This window comes from Antedon mediterranea, chromosome 4 (genome assembly GCF_964355755.1).
Source record: "Antedon mediterranea chromosome 4, ecAntMedi1.1, whole genome shotgun sequence".
NCBI classification, from domain to species: domain Eukaryota; kingdom Metazoa; phylum Echinodermata; class Crinoidea; order Comatulida; family Antedonidae; genus Antedon; species Antedon mediterranea.
Window position 1 is genome coordinate 31,610,433 of NC_092673.1, and position 19,289 is coordinate 31,629,721.

Genomic DNA, 19,289 nt, shown 5'->3' on the forward strand with positions numbered 1-19,289 from the left:
ACGTTTTCAGCGTATACGGATCGTATACGGCTTTTTTGCAAAGGGTTAAGATAGTGTAGAGCTTTAGAATCTGTTCTCCATTTCCTTTCATTGGCTTCCTTCCAAGTTTTACTCACAAATTTGTCCATAAATATCACATTTTTTTTATTATCTAGGCCTATAACTCACCTGCATATTGGTACCACCATGGGGTTATCTTTTGTACCTCTGTACAGGTTCATTTCCTTCAGGTACTCCAAAACAGCTTTCCTGGCTAGAAATCTTTTCATACCCTAACAAAGATTTTTGTTGTTGATAAATAGTCTTTCTCTTTAAATTCCATTAAAACAAACACAACTTTAGTTAATTAAAACAAACACAATATTTGAATATTATAATAATGTTTTTAAAATAATTTGTTGCTAAACAATAACAATGATGTTGAAATAGGTTGGCACATAGACAAGTATTACCTTAAATTGTTGGCCTATATCTGTAATGTTTCCTTCATCATCTATCATTTGTAGAAATGGGAGATTATTTCGCTTGCCACAGTCATAATCATTGGGGTCATGAGCTGGGGTAATCTTGACGGCACCTGAGAAACAATGAAGGAACAATTTAAATGTATTTTATATCTATACTTCAAGAGAATGAAGTCCTGTCCATTTAGGACTCCTTCAAGAGGGCCTCTTTAAATACAGTAAAACTGTTTAAAAAAAAAAAAAAAAATTAAGAAGCTGATGGTGACAAACTTCTCCAAAAACTGAATAGGGCATGTGGTGCAGTGTGTTAGAACGTTTGACTACTAATTGTGAGATTGCAAGTTCAAATGCAATACTGCTTGTATCCTTAGGAAAGGAACTTACATTTGCCTCTCTCCACCCAGGTGTACAAATGGGAACCCGGTTAGATCAAAACACAACTTTGCGCTGATTACTAGCTGCATTATGGGAGTATGTTTCCATAGGTGTTTGATCCAAAATGGATGGGCTAATGCTATGTAGTGCTTAGAGGTTTCAGGTGCTTTATAAATTCAAGATATTATTAAGTGTCAAAGTTTAACACAGTTACATAGATAACCCACCTGTGCCAAAATTCATATCAACAAAATCATCAGCAATGATAGGGATTGGTTCATTGCGGAAGGGATGGATGACGTTCTTTCCTTGAAGGTGCTTGTATCGTGCATCCTCTGGGTGTACCGCCACGGCTGTGTCACCAAGCATCGTCTCGATACGTGTTGTAGCAACAACAATCTCTTCATCTACAAAAGAAACGTGCTATTAAAAATCCAAACAAAACTATAAACTTATTTTTAAGTATGAATCATTTCATTACTGCAATCCGCGTTGAAGTACCGATTCTCGTCAGATCACCGAAGTTAAGCAATGTTGTGCCCGGTTGCATTCTGGATGCTGTATGCTGTGCTGTATTAACCAGAGAGTGATGATAATATCAGATTAGCATGTGATAGCCATGGGCTCGAGCCTATCTGTACCATACTCATCCAAGGCAAGATGATTTACTCTCATTGTCTCATCCTGCGGATGGGATGTAAAGCCGTTGGTCCTGTGTACATATAGTGCATGTTAAAGAACTTTACACTACACTATTCGAAAAGAGTAGATGATCATCTCCCAAATTTCCTCAGTTTCCAGTTAAGTTTGAGGACAAAGAATAAATACATTTAACATCTTCAGGTGGTTTACATACCTGAGTTTTCCACCTTATATGCAAATTCTATTAAAACACCAAATTCAATTTTATCTTCATATCCAGGAACAGACAGTAAAGTTTTTCCAGGAAGTTCACGTTTCTCTACCTACAATAAAATAAATCTTATTCATTACTTTGATTTTAAACAAAAGAATCTGATTTTATAAAGGGACATTAAACAGCACAAGAAAACATCCACAATCGAACCTCTGGAAAATATTCCTTACCTCAATATCAGATATAGCCGACTTTAGTGTGCATGACCAGTTAATCAGCCGATTGCTACGATAAATTGTACCATCGGCGTGTAAACGTACAAATGATTCGGACACTGCACGAGAAAGCTTAGGATCCATCGTAAAGCACTCTCTATCCCAGTCAAACGACGATCCTAACTTACGTAGCTGGTCGTAGATTCTACCACCTTTGCTGCAGGTGAAATATACCAAAATGGTTACAGAAATAGGGAAAACAGTATTTTAATAAGGGTTGTATAACATGAACTATGAGGATGTTTTTTATATAGCTAGACAATCAGGAGGGAGAAGAGAGATAGAGGGAAACTTCTGTGTTATTATTGGGAGACTTAAGGCTGCTCATTACAATTATTTGGAGACTTAGGTCTGCTCCTTACTGTTATTTTGGAGGCTTTGGTCTGCTCTGTATTAATATTTGGAGACTTAGGTCTGCTCTGTATTAATATTTGGAGACTTAGGTTTGCTCTGTATTAATATTTGGAGACTTAGGTCTGCTCCTTATTATTATTTTGGAGGCGAGGTATGTCCTTACTATTATTTGGAGACTTAAGTATGCTCTGTATTATTATTTGGAGACTTAGGTCTGCTCCTTACTGTTATTTTGGAGGCTTTGGTCTGCTCTGTATTAATATTTGGAGACTTAGGTCTGCTCTGTATTAATATTTGGAGACTTAGGTTTGCTCTGTATTAATATTTGGAGACTTAGGTCTGCTCCTTATTATTATTTTGGAGGCGAGGTATGTCCTTACTATTATTTGGAGACTTAAGTATGCTCTGTATTATTATTTGGAGACTTAGGTCTGCTCCTTACTGTTATTTTGGAGGCTTAGGTCTGCTCGGTATTAATATTTGGAGACTTAGGTATGCTCTGTATTAATATTTGGAGACTTAGGTCTGCTCTGTATTATTATTTGGAGACTTAGGTCTGCTCTGTATTATTATTTGGAGACTTAGGTCTGCTCCTTACTGTTATTTTGGAGGCTTAGGTCTGCTCGGTATTAATATTTGGAGACTTAGGTCTGCTCTGTATTATTATTTGGAGACTTAGGTATGCTCTGTATTAATATTTGGAGACTTAGGTCTGCTCTGTATTAATATTTGGAGACTTAGGTCTGCTCTGTATTATTATTTGGAGACTTACGTCTGCTCTGTATTAATATTTGGAGACTTAGGTCTGCTCTGTATTATTATTTGGAGACTTAGGTCTGCTCTGTATTATCATTTGGAGACTTAGGTCTGCTCCTTACTATTATTTTGGAGACTTAGGTCTGCTCTGTATTATTATTTGGAGACTTAGGTCTGCTCTGTATTAATATTTGGAGACTTAGGTCTGCTCTGTATTATTATTTGGAGACTTAGGTCTGCTCTGTATTAATATTTGGAGACTTAGGTCTGCTCTGTATTATTATTTGGAGGCTTAGGTCTGCTCTGTATTATTATTTGGAGACTTAGGTCTGCTCCTTACCGTTATTTTATAGGCTTAGGTCGGCTCTGTATTAATATTTAGAGGCTTAGGTCTGCTCTGTATTATTATTTTGGAGACTTAGGTCTGCTCTGTATTCTTATTTGGAGGCTTAGGTCGGCTCTGTATTATTATTTGGAGACTTAGGTCTGCTCTGTATTAATATTTGGAGACTTAGGTCTGCTCTGTATTATTATTGGGAGACTTATGTATGCTAAGGAAGTCAGATAATTGGTCTCTTACTCATTTTTCCACTTCCAAGCTTCTTCAACAAATTTCTCCCTTCCGATGTCGTGCCGTGTGAGACCTTTTTCCCGCCATAGTCGTTTCTCAACCACAACTTGTGTAGCTATGCCAGCATGATCGCATCCTGGGTTCCATAAGCAAACTTTTCCTTTCATTCGATTCCTAGAAAATAGAAATTATTTTGTTTGTCTGTCATACAGATAGCATATGAAATTATGAGTTTGTTTTTGTGTTGATTTTGTATTGTAGTATTAAATACATTTAACACTTAGTTTTAGTGTTATTGTTTTTGTAGGACAAAGTGAATGACAGGTATCAAACACTTTTGTAAAGTTTCATTGATAAACCAATTTTTTTCAGAATTTATGGTCAACCATAACATTTCATAAAATCGCGCATAACTTACGCTGCATGACTCAAATGTCATATAACAAAGTTTCCTGCACATCTACAGTTTAAGGTTAATATTTTGACAAAGTTATACAATCTTATGTTGACAAGAATGAGAGATATGTGTGCAACAAAATTCGCGGAAAGAAAGAATCAAGAAGAAGATGTAAAAAAGATCCTGACAATCACAAGGGTTATCCGCAACAAAAGCTGCGATTAAGCAAAAAAAAATGATGATGATCTCATACAATCACAAGAAGTTATCGGCCAAGGTGCTGATAACTAATAAAAAGTGTAATGAAGACAGATATCTTTTTAAGAAAAAGATTCAACACACTGGGCAACACACTTTATTTTAAAGAAAAAACCTTTAAATTTGTAATTCAAGTACAATTCAACTTACCATCTAGTTAAGGCATCTTCAATAGCATTAGTTAGAGCATGTCCTAAATGCAGACTACCGGTCACATTAGGGGGCGGTATACATATCATAAAGACATCTTTTGGATCTACATTTTCTAAACATTCTCTCTGCAATAAGAAAAATTAATTTATTAATTAAACTGCTTGAACTAAGAAAGTTTTAAGGCAATTTAAAACAACCAAAAAAAGATAGAGATGATACTTACTCCGTATTCTGGTTTAAAGAAGCCCATTTTTTCCCACCATTCATACCACGCAGCCTCAACGTACACCGGACTGTAGGAGTCGGGCAGTTGGCACACAGTATCTGAGATGCAAAAACAAAATATTGTTATTACATTGATTTTGCAAAATGTGTTTTTTTCTTTCTACTAGACATTCATCTTAAAGTGAAGTGTGAAGTGTTTGTTGCATTTTTTAAAAGAATAATAATTGTTGTACCTTTCCTTTCTCCAGGTTTTGTTTTAGCATCATACACAGTTACTGTAACTTCTTTTTTCTCTTTTTTCTTCTTCTCTTTTTTTTCTTTACCCTAAAAAAAATCAAAAGTGAATTAAAAAAATAAATACAAAAATAAAAACATAAAGGATTATCAAAAAACTTTTACAGTAAGTGTGCTTAAAGAAACTGTTGTGTGTGCTCTGAAACAGTTACAGTATAGTACCGTATATTTCGGTGTATAAGTCGCACCTGTGTATAAGACGCACCCCCAACTGAGAGTAAAATATCGGTATTTTTTATATCGTCGATGTATAAGACGCACCTTATATTTCATCAAAACAATGTTTTTTTTAATTGTAATCAATATTATTGTAATAATATATTTTGTTATATCTACAACGGCGTCCTTTATTTAGGTTTTTTCTTACCTAGGCTCGGCCGCGCCCAGCCTCAACAAGTTCTTTCTAACTTGTTTAAATTCATGAGTTTCGCCGCAACATCGAGTGCATGACCACCGTGTGTGTAAGTCCCGTGTGTAACACGCACGTGTGTGGGCTAGCCTCGCTCGATCATTTCGAGAGGGCGCACGTTTTCACGGACAATCGTATTCGATTAGTATCTATGTATCCGAGAAGTGTGTACGCTAGGTCCATGCTATAATCACCTGGAGAATATACTAGTCGAATACCGTACATCATGTGCCACCAAAAGAAGGGCTTGCGCTTGGGGTACGGCGATCGTGCATATAACTACTGTATAAATAAATACTATTCCAATCGTACGACGTAAACGTTTACAAATGGAATTTTATCGGAGCGCCATAATGAACAAATCTTTTCATCATATTTAGTATAACATCATGCTAAAATGACTTGAAAACTAGGCCTAGGCAGAAGCAGGTTGCCGTTACGTTAGTTAGTTACTGTAGCTAGGCCTAGCCTACTCAGGCTGAGCTCAGGCCTAGCAAACGAGGTGACGATAGCCTAGGCCTACAGTATGTACAATCTGTGTGGTGAGAGGCATTTATGTTCGGTGTATAAGACGCACCCTTAATTTAGAGGTCAAATTTGCGTGTCAAAAGTGCGACTTATACACCGAAATATACGGTACCAACTATAATGTGGCAGTTGGGAATTTACTGTAGAAATCAAATCTTGAAAAACAGTAATGCACTTGTCAATTGTATGACGCACTATACGACCCCCGGGAGAGGTGCGTCATTTGTCCGATGTGAGTCATACCTTAGTATACCATGACGCACCCCTGCGTCAAAAAAGTGACTTACCTTTACTAGACAATGACGCACCTATTTTTAAATTAGTGACGGACCTTTTAGTGAATTATGACGCACCATGACTGTCCTTTTGACGTACCTTCACTGACGACTTGTTGGACCCGACTACTGGCCGGCAGCGCGCATGCAGTGTGATATATCGAAAATCTCAAACTAATACGCGCGTTGTTTGAGATTACGCGTCGGCGCGCGTCTGGTGCTTTATGGAAGCGCCAGGGTCGATCATCAGGCTATCCATCTAGGGACGTTCTCGCGGCAAACACAAAGAGCGGCAGATATATTTTATGTTTGAACCTGATTTTTCTAACAATTCACAAATTGTAAGTATTTTTTTTTTACAAGGTAAATGCTTTTCTAGTAGATAGTAATATATGTTAGGTATGGTCTGTTACAAAAATATTAATAATACTGATTAGGCGTATAAAACACATGGATAGGCCTAGCCAAGCTAGGTCAATTCAATTCAATTCAATTCAATAAACTTTATTGAATGGCTTGAAACTTTGGCTGAAAGTACACACATTAAAATTGTCTAAAAACATTGTCGCACAAACAGTAATAAAAAGTATAAAATCACATAAAACTGAGAAAAAGATGTTATATAAAAATAGTCGAACCTAGCTAGTAGGTAGGCCTATGAATGATCTAGGCCTATAGGCCTATATGGGCGGGGCGGGGCGCGAGGAATGTGTGTGGGGCCGGCCGAGGATGCGTGACCAACTGTTGATTCTCCCGAGGTCCAGAGGTAGGCCTAGGGCCTATACAGTACCTGTACTAGGCTGCATAATATATAATATAGTAGTAGGCCTATATCATATCAGGTTAGATTAACTTTTAATAATACCATTGAAACTAAAGGACGTCGTGGAGAAAATATTTTAATTTATTTCTTGCCTATTACGGTCGTAGGCCTATATTTAATATTGCACTATCAATCATCCAACAAGCGGTGGCTTTAAATATACTCACTATCGTTGTAAATTGCACAAGGAGACTTAGTCTGGGCTCCAGACGGAGTTTTGTCTTAATATTAGTAAAAATATAAATATTTTTGCACATATGGCGTTTCATACGTCTATTACTTGAGTTTGGATATTTTCAGACAAAAATCGCGGTCGAAATAAAAACAAATAAATCAAAAAAGACAATAAATACAGACTTGGGGCAAGTCGAGACTTTGAAGTTTCCTAACTAAACGCGCTATGCCTTGGAAACATCAAAGAGAAAAGCTGGCGTGGTGAATTATTTCAATACAACCAAGATATTCACACACACCCACACGTACACACCAGGTCATTGAACTCTTTCGATGCTAATAACACTATGCTACGTATTCTACATGCATCCCTCTCTACTCGAGTAAATATTTTAAAACAAAACCAGACAAGAAGTATTCTATGACAACATTTAGTCTCTCAATTCATTAGCAAATATGTTATGTATTTTTATTCAATTAATTTATTGAAAAGCTAATAATCTGCATGTTAATTTATGCTTTATAAAATGTTGTTTATCCTAAAAGCAAATGGAACAATGCTCAATTCACGTTAAAAATACTAATTTACAAATAAATGATAACTAAATAAATTGCAATTTTTGTTGTAAATCACAACACAATATGTATCAATGCTTCTTATTTAAGCAAGAATCAAATTATTTTTAATGTAGCAGTATTTAATATTTTATTACGCTAAAATATTCACAGCTGACATTTCATTGTAGTAGTCATAGTCGTAGCCTTCCACAACATCAATAGAATCAATTTTCAGTTTATTCTGGGAACCCATTTTCATACATGCTTGTTTCTATTATTCTGTGACGTATTAAAAAAACAAAACAAAATAATTATTCAACAATAGATAAAAACATAAGATGAAAAACAAGACGAACTCCCGTATGATATGGTATGATCAATTTGTTTGCCCAGTGAGAATTTAGGGACCGATCTTTATAATACATTGTTTATTTATGTATCAACCTCATTTTGTGAGATGATCCCCAAATTCTCCCGCACTTGCTCTAAGTCTGAATCTATTGTCTTGATTATTAAGTGTCGGCGTTTCTATTTTGTATTAAAGTTTTATACATATGAAACGCCAAATATGCCAAATGATTTATCTTTTTGTTAATATTAATTCGAAACAGGGTCTAGACTCTAGAACCTAGACTAGTTTTTTTATTTATTTTTATTTATTTTTTTATTAAGGTATAAAAACATCAAATTCCAACCAGCAGCAAGAGCTGAAAAGGTTGGATTACAATCAACTGAGAAATAAAATACATCAAAGAAGATCTAAACTAAACATTAAACTTAAAGGATTCGTGCTAAGTGTGGAATAGTAGACCGCCTATATCTTTCAGTGCGACATCTGCAAGAATCCAACTTTGAACTAGTATTGCTCCTTAACGATCTTGAATGCCTATCAGATTTATATGCTGGTAACATATTTCTAAATTTGGTAGATTCTAAAAGACTCTTGCCAAACTTGAGAAGAATCTGTTCTCTACGGGACTTTAAAGAAGGCAAACCTACTTGCTCTAAGGCTAATTCATAGTTAACATAATGTGGGCTCAAAATTATGCGCAAAGCCCGTTTTTGAATTTTTTCTATTAAATTAGATTGCTGAACAGTTAATGATGAATGCCAAACCTGGCAGGCATATTCCAGCACAGGTCTGATATATGATGTAAATACTGTAACCAGGTCACTGACTGGTGCACTAGACCTTTTCAGGATACATAGTGAAAATAGTCTACGTGAGGCTCTTGATGTTATATCATTAACATTTGAACCCCATTTGAGGTCATTTTGGATTATTACACCAAGCAGTTTTAACTTACTAACTATTGGAAGATTAAAGTTATCAATAGTGTAAACTAAATTAAGCTGCCGTTGCTTTAAAAAGTTAAATTCAATTACTTGGCATTTAGCTGGTTTTGGTAGAACATCATTAGATGCACACCACCCACTGACACTATTAAGGACACTTTGTAAGTTAGAGGAAGCACCACATTTGGTTACTTCCCCTAGAGTCAGGTCATCCACAAATTTCCAACGTCTACAACTTTCAATGGCAGCATCATTTACTAGAACCAAAAAGAGTATAGGTCCCAGTTTGGTTCCCTGTGGTACTCCACAAGAGATTGATTTGGTGGAAGAAATGTGCGTGCCAAGTTTGGTAGTATGAGTTCTTTCACACAGAAAGCTGCAGACGATGGAAACAATGGATGACCTAACTCCAAGTTTAATTAATTTATCTATAATAATTGTATGATTGACTCTATCAAATGCCTTAGTAAAATCAATTGTACAGAGTTCAACTGATTGTTTGGGCTTGTCAAGACTTTGATAAACATAATTTAACATATCCACAAGATAATGTATAGTAGATGAACCTTTTGTATTACCATACTGCTTAGTGTCTAATTTATTGTCAATATCCTCAATAATCCATTTGGCAATAAATGCCTCAAAAATCTTAGCAAAGACCGGCGTCAATGATATTGGACGAAGATCATCAAAAGAACGGATCTTGTTTTGTTTTGGAACTGGAACTATAGAAGCAGTTTTCCACTGACGTGGAAAGTGTCCCTCATTGAGACACGTATTAAATAATTTAGTTAGCGGGTTAGCAAGTTCAATAGCAAATTCCTTAATTATTTTAATTGGTAAGACTGTTGGGTGGCTTGATTTATTACAGTTCACTTTAGTCAAAGCCTTACGAACTTCCCATTCATGTATAACTGGTGGTTCACTTGCTGGGAGGAAGGCTGGTAGCTTGTTGATATTCAAAGCCGGAAGCTGATTACATACAAGTGCAAAATGGCTATTGATGCATTCAACGGTGTTTATAGGGTCAACATCAGAGCCAGGAATACGACTTGATTTCTTCCTCATATTACAGAGCTTCTGGACACTGCGGTGCCATTTTCCAGGTTGGTTCCCTTTCAAGGTAGCAATAGACTTTTCATAGAATGAAGCCTTCGCTCGTTTGACTTCCTGCTGTACCTTACAACGTAAGATTTTCCACTGGATATCCTGTCCATTTCGGTAAGCCACCTGGCGTTTCAAAATTAATTTTCTTAGTTTAGTTGTAAACCAGGGCTTGTCATTCAATCTCTTGTTAGTGAAAATTTGAGGAAAATGCTCTTCATAAGCACTGTTGAGCTCCTGATTAAAAATTTCCAAAAAATCTGAAGAGTTTTCATAAGCACTAAGATGATTCCAATCATGCAAAGTCATCCATTGTCCAAATGATCTGATCGAGGAGTCTCTTAGTGGACGAAACAGCAAATGTGCTGGCTTGTGATTTACATCTGCAAGATTGGTTGATGGTTCCAACAAAATACAACAATGGTCACTTCGACCAACTGGTGGTAGTTCCATAGGTTCAGTAAAGATATTAGGAATGTTAACAAATATCTTATCGAGGTGCGCATTTTGTCTAGTAGGAAAGTTAACCACCTGTTTCAAAAACAACTTAGACTCTAATTCTGAAGTATTGAGATCATTGAAATCACCACATACCATAATTCCTGCTGAAAAATCACTAGTTCTAATGCTATCAACGGTACTCGTAATGTGACTGAGAAGCTCAGTGGCATTAGCCGAATTGGGAGGGTAATAAATGACGCCAACGAACATAGTTTTAATTGCTACACCAACACTACGGAAGTCAAATTTTTTCCACAAACATTCAAATTCACAATTATCATGGATATCCATAGAGACATCACTTACTTTAATATTAACTTCATTATGTGTATAAAAGGCTACACCACCACCTCGACGTCCATTATCAGATCTGCATTTGGCGTGCATGGTGTAATCAGTAATTCGCACCTTGAAGGCTATTAGGATTCAGCCAAGTTTCAGTTACAGCAGCTATGCTAATTTTGTTGGTGCTCAATACAGCATGGAACTCATCCATTTTGTTATTTAGTGACCTCGCATTAGTTAATAATATTCTGGGTAAAGCATGAGAGATGGACTTACAAGGAATATTTATTAGGTTCTTTTCTCTAAGTTTTTGTTTACATTGTTTAAATCTACCAGATATGATTGAAATTATTTTCCTTTTAATGCGGCTACCCGCTCGGCGGCTACGATTTGGTTTCCATATTTTAAGGGTTTTTAATAAAGATACTAACAAAGAACTAACATCTCCATTGGCCCGCTTGTTCCGTAACTGAAATAATATATGTCTATTATACACTAATTTGTTCATCTAAAGGTCTAGGCCTAATAATATTTTGAATAAAATTTATTTACAATTGACTAATTAATTTATTTACAAATTTCTAATTATTAAATATAAAAATAAAAATTCAATATATATATTTACATTAAAAGTGTTATATTTAGGCACGAAAGTAACAACATCCATTATCTAGGAAATGTAAAAGTATTAGATATATTGAAACTTTAAGAACAATGCAATCAATGACATAGGACAACTGGTTATATATTCCTACACATTATTTTTAAACAATTGTCTACTTATTAGTACATACAAGGCACAGACGTTCGATCCTTGTTTACTAAAATTAATAATAATTTCGATTATGTCGACAGAACGTTAACATGGCTGTTCCACGTGTTCTTGTAACCATCATCAATAATGGTAGAGAGATATTAAAGAAACCCGTGTCTGGAGGTACCATTCAGGAACTTGAAACTGAATGCAGGAAAGTATGCCCGTCCATACAATCAAACATAATTGAACGTGTACTGGTATATGACAACGACTTTGATGACTATATAGACACGTTGGACCACATTCCAGCAAATCGAGACAAACTTATATTTCGTTTTGTCTCCCCAATACCACCACCATCGTCAGACCTGGACCACCAACCTCCTAGCACCGTATTTCAAGAGACTACTCGTCAATCAACCCTCCAATTTGTGTCAGGAAAACTTAAAGTCAGCCATGAAGCCCCAGTAGTACCGCCGGTTATTAACGATCTAGAGGAAATCCAGTGCAAATCGAAGATATTTGGTAAAGAAAAACAAAAGTTGAACAGATACCAAGAAAAGATTAACGAAGCTGCATGCGCGTTAGCAAGAGAGGACCACACACTCATCAGCAACAAAGGTCTTCTTTTAGAACAGGCAAGGAAAGTGGTACACAATAGCGGGTACGCGTATGCGCATGGAAACAAAACAAGAAGCAAGGTATTTGGTGGGAAGGGCAAGTCCAAAAAGAACACCTACTCGAAGGAGCGTACCCGCAACGAACAATTACAAGTCTTACAGGAACAGATTAATAGCATTAAAACGCAAGTTGATTATATGGAAAAGGGGAAGATTAAAGCGGTCGGTTCAAGCCAGTTTGGTCAAGCTGTCAATTTTGAGCAGCAAGCAGTAGAATTGAAATTAAAACTAAGAAGACTTGTCTGCGAGAAGGCTGGCATTGAACGATGTGCAGCGAAGTTATTGAAGAGGAAACTAAAACGTCCTATGGGAAGATCAACAGCAAAACAAACCAAATTGACGTTTGCTCCGACCGACATAAGTGATGAACCAACCGTCAGCGAAATAAGCGACGATTCTGCTTCAGAAGATGACATAGGTCTAACAGCAACACCACCACCACCACCACCAGTTAAAGAAGATAATAATAATACAGGCTTACACGGAGCACCATCAGATGATGAAAGTGGCGCAGAAAGAATTCTTCTAAGAATTCAAGGAATTATTCACTCACCGGTCGTATCTGAAAGTGATGATTATGACGATTTAGACATTTCAGGAACATCATCAAACTTCAATATTTCAAAGGATTTTTGTTAGGGCCCATACAGAAGAGTACCGATACATGTATGGGCCATTCATCATCAGAAACAAGAATGAAAGAAAATAAAGATACCATACACTATTCTTCACATACAAACATAACCTTAGCTAATTCTTTAAAAGACAAATTATATGCATGCACCAATTTTCATATACAGCCATGTAGTAGATGCCCAGACCTTATAAAAATGGGAGACACAATATTGAAATGTGGCATTATTGGTTTGCAAGAACTTCATAGCCAAGTATCGCCATCTAAAATATACAAGACAGACAAGGCATTGAGGCGTGTTATGCAACTACCTGTAGTTGCAATACGTGTAGGGCAACATCAGAGGCGCCTTTATGTAGCAGAGTATGTCAGCAATTTCAGCTATGAAAAAATAATCAGCTTCCTAAATCTCCAACCAATTACAAAATTAAAAATGTCTAAGGAAGAAATGAGACAAATCTGTAGTTTGGCTTCTACAGAAAAAGATCAAAATTTAATTAAATATACAGCCATTAGAGCACACCAGCTAAATCCAACACAAAGCCGAAAACATCTAGGTGTTTACAACCCAAAATCGTTAGTGGAAACAGTACAAGCATCAATTAAGCAACAGCAACAAATACGAGAAGACTTGTGGGAACTTGCATCAATCCAGGCCTCAGCAGAACAAGTAGTACACCAAGAACATCAAACTGAAGGAACTTGTCTCATAGAAAGTGAATCGGAGAGCGACGACCCAGAAGACTATGTCAACTTACAAAGAAACACAGACAAGGCAAAACAAAAGGTGAAGGAACTATCTCTTCTCGTATACAGGAGAACCGAGCGCAATTTAGCTAAAAAAGTTGCCAAAGAGTCGTTATTAAAAAGAAAATTGCCATTGGCTGTCAGTCGGACAGTGATTAAGTATCCGGATATTGGAAAAGTCATGGAAGAATTTGTTCATGATAATTTGGTTGGCGCCGATGCCTGGCGACGAACTGGTGTATTTACGTTCGATGGAAATTTAAAGCGAGGGAAGAAAGTTACCTATAAACGGTTAATGGAATTTCTAGAAGAAAAGTATCAAGATAAGTTTGCATATGGCACTGTAGTACAATTGTGTGCCTGTCATAATCGACGTAGGCTATCTGCCAAACGGTACAAAGGCGCTGCGCAGATTACCTCCAGAAGAGCCAGGAAAGGGTGGAATGTTCGCCTAAACCCGGATAGCCATTGGAGTAATTCTTTTTATAAAGACCTTGATACATTGCAGTTGAAGGATGGCAGCAATAAATTCATTTTAAACCGAGATGATGCCGCCGGTTTCCGTCTAGACACAACATATACTCACAAACAATACAAATCAATTTAATTAAAGAACAAACCAGAACTAACTACACACACAGACTATGTGAACAAATACAAATCAGTTCTACAAACGTCAATGCACCTTGTAATGGAAACGGCAAATACAACTCAAAAAGTTCTTGGAGTTGTCAAAGCTCATAACTTGTATCCGAAAAATGCAACACAGCACATGGCTGACCTCTACATGATGAGTGAAATGAATGAGTTTAAGGATGATACGCACAAGCCCATCGACTGTATTCGTGTTGACGGCGCATCAGACGAAGGCCCGTCGCATGCGGAAGTACAATTCTTATGGAGCGAATGGCATTTAAAAATGAAGAAATTTTGTACACTGGTAACAGCTCGGTATGCTGGTGGAAGCTACCTTAACAGAGTTGAACAAATAAATGGATGTCTTTCGAGAGCACACGCTAATATGTTTATACCATCAACGATTCATGGGTCAAACTTTAGCAACGACGGTATAGACGAGGAAGTTTTGGAAAAGAACTTGGAAACTGCATCTGACGTTTATATACATCGCTGTAATGGAGCACCAGCAGGACGTTCGCAAATACAACTCGTTAAAGGAAGTAAGAGTGAGTATGCAGTTGCACTTCAAGAACAAAGACCTTTCCTCTTAACGTTTTTAAAAGGATCGCAAACAGCCAAACAGAAACTTAAAGAAGAAAAGCCTGAGTTAGTCTCGCATTTCTCAAAAATATGGGACTTACGTAACAGACACATGCAAAGAGGACTACCATCTTATGTTTTTCAACTTCTCCCCTGTTATGAAAAAGAATGTCCCCATCCAGTATGCTGTTCTAACAAACATGAAGATGTGTTATGGTTTGATGGCGGACCAAATATTTCATTTTTACCATTACCAATCCCAGATCCCAAACGACCATGGGGCGGTGATTGTGGTACTTGCAGTGGTAACTGTAATGGCCATTTTTTAAAGTATCCTGAAAATATGACTGGATCATATTGTAAGCCTCCTCGTGATGTTATTGGTGATGCTTTTAAACAATTACCTAGACCTAATGGAGAAGTTTCGGAAGAAGCCATAACCGACTTGTCGAAGCAATGCTTGTTGCCTATCCAAGAAGTCAAGATGTGGGTAGAACATCTGGAAAGCATTAAGCAGAGAAGGTTAAGTGGAGTAGAGAAAGCGAGGAACACCAGATTAAATTCTAAAGAGAGGGAAGAAACTAAAGAGAATGCGGACGAAGAGGATTTCTGTTTGTGCCATGGGTAAAACATTCTTTTAAATCATGTTTTCGGATTAGACCGATAATAATATTACACAAAAATAGGCCTAAATACTAATAAAATGCAGTATAAGCAAATACATAGATATTAAAATGATTAAACTACCAAATTACCCTTAGTTGACGGTTTACCATTAGCTAAACACCACTTGATGAAAAAACATTGACGACGATGATAATAGTGTTGTGTTACGACGATATTTAGACCGAAATGAAATTAAAAAGATGAATTACAATAAACATAATAATTTCATGAAAACTGTCATCCAATGACACATTTGCCGTATGAATATCTCGCCATAAAATTATTTGTTATTAATTCATTATTTTACAGTGGAGAATTTGGAAAAATGGTCATGTGCGACAACGTTACATGCATTCAACGTTGGTTCCACTACGAATGTGTAGGGGTTAAGCGGAAACCAAGGGGAACCTGGTACTGTCCGAACTGCAGAGAAGAGCCAGACCCTGAATCATTTTGCCTTTGCAATGAGGAAGAGCATGGCGAAATGATTCTCTGCGATAACCAGGCCTGTACCATTAAGTGGTTTCATTTTGATTGTGTTGACGTGAAAAGTGTACCAAAAGGGAAATGGTTGTGCCCATTGTGTCGGTGAATGGCAATCCCAACCCCGAAACGTAGACTAAAAAATACCGGGTTGGTGTCCGGCGGGGGATAGTTTTTACCACTGTAAAAAAAAAAAAAAAAAAAAAAAAAATGATAGCTACTTATTTCATCATTGCCTTGTTTTTAATCCCAACCCCGAAACGTAGACTCAAAAATACCGGGTTGGTGTCCGGCGGGGGATAGTTTTTACCACTGTAAAAAAAAAAAAAAAAAAAATGATAGCTACTTATTTCATCATTGCCTTGTTTTTAATCTCAACCCCGAAACGTAGACTCAAAAATACCGGGTTGGTGTCCGGCGGGGGATAGTTTCTACCACTGTAAAAAAAAAAAAAAAAAAAAAAAAAATGATAGCTACTTATTTCATCATTGCCTTGTTTTTAATCCCAACCCCGAAACGTAGACTCAAAAATACCGGGTTGGTGTCCGGCGGGGGATAGTTTTACCACTGTAAAAAAAAAAAAAAAAAAAAAAATTTGATAGTTACTTTTTTCATCATTGTCTTGTTTTTAATCCCAACCCCGAAACGTAGACTCAAAAATACCGGGTTGGTGTCCGGCGGGGGATAGTTTTTTACCACTGTAAAAAAAAAATTTGATAGCTACTTTTTTCATCATTGTCTTGTTTTTAATCCCAACCCCGAAACGTAGACTAAAAAATACCGGGTTGGTGTCCGGCGGGGGATAGTTTTTACCACTGTAAAAAAAAACTACACGTTTCAGGACACTTGGAGTATTCAAACATTTTCATTTTCATTTGTTGCGCACATGAATGTTTACGAACAGCACATAAATAGAGTAGAAAGACCATTTTTTTTCTATTCAGTTTTGTTTTGTATACCTTCTGTGATAGATTTCATTCATTTTTAAATTAAAACGTAACAACACACCTGCACATTAAACTTGTGCTCTTCAAAATGGCCACTTTAATTTTAATATAAATTTATGAAAAAACATGCCTATTTTTTAGTTTCTTTATATAGCTCTTATCAATAGGATGGATGATGACCACCCATTGTTTAATTATCAGGGAAGCTGAGTTTTAGAATTCATGTAACATTTTTTGCTTGACGAGAGTTGTGACGTCATCATTTTTTAAAAATGTGTTTTTTCTCTTTTGTGCTAGTTAATTGAATTTAATAGAGCCCATCTCGCTTATTTGAACCCAATCTTTCCCATTTTTCTCTTATATTTTCTTACTCAACCAATTTTCTTTCGTAGGAGATATATTAAGGGTATTCCACAGTTACACATTACTGATTTTACGTCCGAACACAACGCGCCTTTTCTTACGTCTAGTCTTTATTCTGTTGTCAATCAATTCCCCGAAACCGAGAAATACCGGGTTGTTGTCCGGCGAGGCATAGTTTTTCATTATTATTTCACATTATTATGTTTATATCAGTAATAGTAAATTTAAATATTGTAATGTGTGATTAATAACGCGGTAAGTGTACAGAGCTTTAAATTATCAATCAGGTCCTTTCAACGTAAAATCTGACGAAATTTAGGCTAATACCTAAACAGAGAGTGTTATGAAAACGTTAACGTTACGGTATATATAAATTAAAGTAAACGATGTGGTATATTTGGATTTTCACTGATTATTATGTTATAAAAATATATATGTATTGAAATAGAAAAAAAAAAGTTTAACAATTGTTTTAATTGTATACCAAAAACAGGTACGGGTAGGTTAAAGCCTGAACTAGTGTAGGTCTATTTTGTTTTTTAAAAATGTTAATTCTTTACATTTACATGAGTTTTATCATTCTTGTGGATGAATAAATATGAATGTGTTCACGACCTTGACTTAATATTATGTCTTAATATTTGGTAGCGGGAGTGGGGAGGGTGATGATGGGATAGTGTTGAGAGGCCTACTTACCAAAGCTGTTTTGTTTATATTCAAAAGATCTCTGATTGTTGAACTATGCTATTTTACCGCGTATACCGTATGTATACAGTGCTATAATAAATGAATAATACTAATAATAAATAGGTAAAATGAACTCGCGCGTGAATTGTAATAGTGTGCTTAAAAATACTCTGTACTCAACAGATTGGACGGTGGAACGGCTATTTATAATACAAATATTACGTCATTTTCAAGTTTGGCCGATAGAGGGCGCGAAGGATGACGCTCTCATGCGTGACAATGTACGACCTGGCCGCCTTCCGGTCGTCCCCCGCGATCGTCGAGGCCTTGTTTTCAGGCTTTTTGAGTGGCGGTAAAGTGACGGACATTGACGCACCATTGCACATTGAGGTGACGTACCATTTAGGTTTTTTGACGCACCCCTGTGTCATTAATTATGCGTAAATGACGCACCCATGACGCACCTCTCCCGGGGGTCGTATAGTGCGTCATACAATTGACAAGTGCATAATATGATGCAATTTTCCATATTTGGTCAAGTGTAAGTTGTAACTACTTTAATATGCCAGAGAACGGGTAAATCCATTGTTGGTAAATGACATCTGTAGAAGGGGTGGTAGTATGGGTAATCTGAATAATGTCTGTGTAGGAAATTGCGCAAGGATTTTCTTGTGCAATTTGAATCAAAATACTATTCAAATTGTGCAGGAAATTTCAAATTGTTGAAAGTATTTGATTTCAAACCAAAAAACTTACTTATAATATCCTAAATTAGGTAATATTATTTATTAATTAATAACAGAATAAAATGTTATATAAATATAATTTATTTTTAAAATTCCTTTTTTTTAAATCTTTCAAATTGCGCATAACATCTGTAAAATTAAACTTTAAAGATGATCTTTTATTAAAAATGTATTAGAGATATAAATATAACTAAAATTATCGAATAGAAACTAACTTCAGCTGACTCTTTCATTGCATCCTGTTTCTGCTTTTTTTCATTGAATTTCCTCATCTTTTCTTCTTTAGCTTTTTGCTTAGCCTCCTTTTTGAGCTGTGCAGCAGACTTCACCACCGAGGCATCGCCGGCCACGTCCGACGTCGTCGTATCGCCAGCTGCTGCTGCTACGTTCTCAGTCACATTACTCGACATGTTTGGCTAATCTGTACCAA

At 36.4% G+C, this 19,289-nt stretch overlaps 2 protein-coding genes and 1 pseudogene across 3 annotated transcripts in view; 2 read left to right on the forward strand and 1 right to left on the reverse strand.

Moving 5' to 3' along the window:
• The window catches only part of LOC140047297 (valine--tRNA ligase-like), a 62,334-nt gene that overhangs the window by 13,214 nt on the left and 29,831 nt on the right, over positions 1-19,289 (reverse strand). For both annotated transcript variants that reach the window (XM_072092228.1, XM_072092227.1), the window contains 10 exons: positions 19,075-19,280; positions 4,918-5,008; positions 4,683-4,783; positions 4,457-4,584; positions 3,661-3,825; positions 1,926-2,127; positions 1,696-1,804; positions 1,067-1,246; positions 453-577; positions 169-272 (listed from right to left, as the gene is read on the reverse strand). In XM_072092228.1, coding sequence (XP_071948329.1) covers positions 169-272; positions 453-577; positions 1,067-1,246; positions 1,696-1,804; positions 1,926-2,127; positions 3,661-3,825; positions 4,457-4,584; positions 4,683-4,783; positions 4,918-5,008; positions 19,075-19,269 — 1,400 coding nt within the window. In that variant the 5' untranslated portion in view covers positions 19,270-19,280. The remainder of the gene's footprint in view (positions 1-168; positions 273-452; positions 578-1,066; positions 1,247-1,695; positions 1,805-1,925; positions 2,128-3,660; positions 3,826-4,456; positions 4,585-4,682; positions 4,784-4,917; positions 5,009-19,074; positions 19,281-19,289) is intronic.
• LOC140046616 (uncharacterized) lies at positions 11,099-13,067 on the forward strand. Its single transcript, XM_072091310.1, has 3 exons — positions 11,099-11,167; positions 11,787-12,818; positions 13,008-13,067. The coding sequence occupies exons 1-3, from the start codon at positions 11,099-11,101 to the stop codon at positions 13,065-13,067; spliced, it is 1,161 nt and encodes a 386-aa protein (XP_071947411.1).
• Positions 13,064-16,250, forward strand: LOC140046617 (uncharacterized; annotated as a pseudogene).

Coding starts and splice junctions, on each gene's coding strand:
- LOC140046616 (XM_072091310.1), top strand. CDS start 11,099: ATGCTAATTTTGTTGGTGCTCAATACAGCATGGAACTCATCCATTTTG. Junction 11,168..11,786: donor TATTTAGTGACCTCGCATTA/GTTAATAATATT, acceptor TTATGTCGACAG/AACGTTAACATGGCTGTTCC. Junction 12,819..13,007: donor CACCACCACCACCACCACCA/GTTAAAGAAGAT, acceptor GATTTTTGTTAG/GGCCCATACAGAAGAGTACC.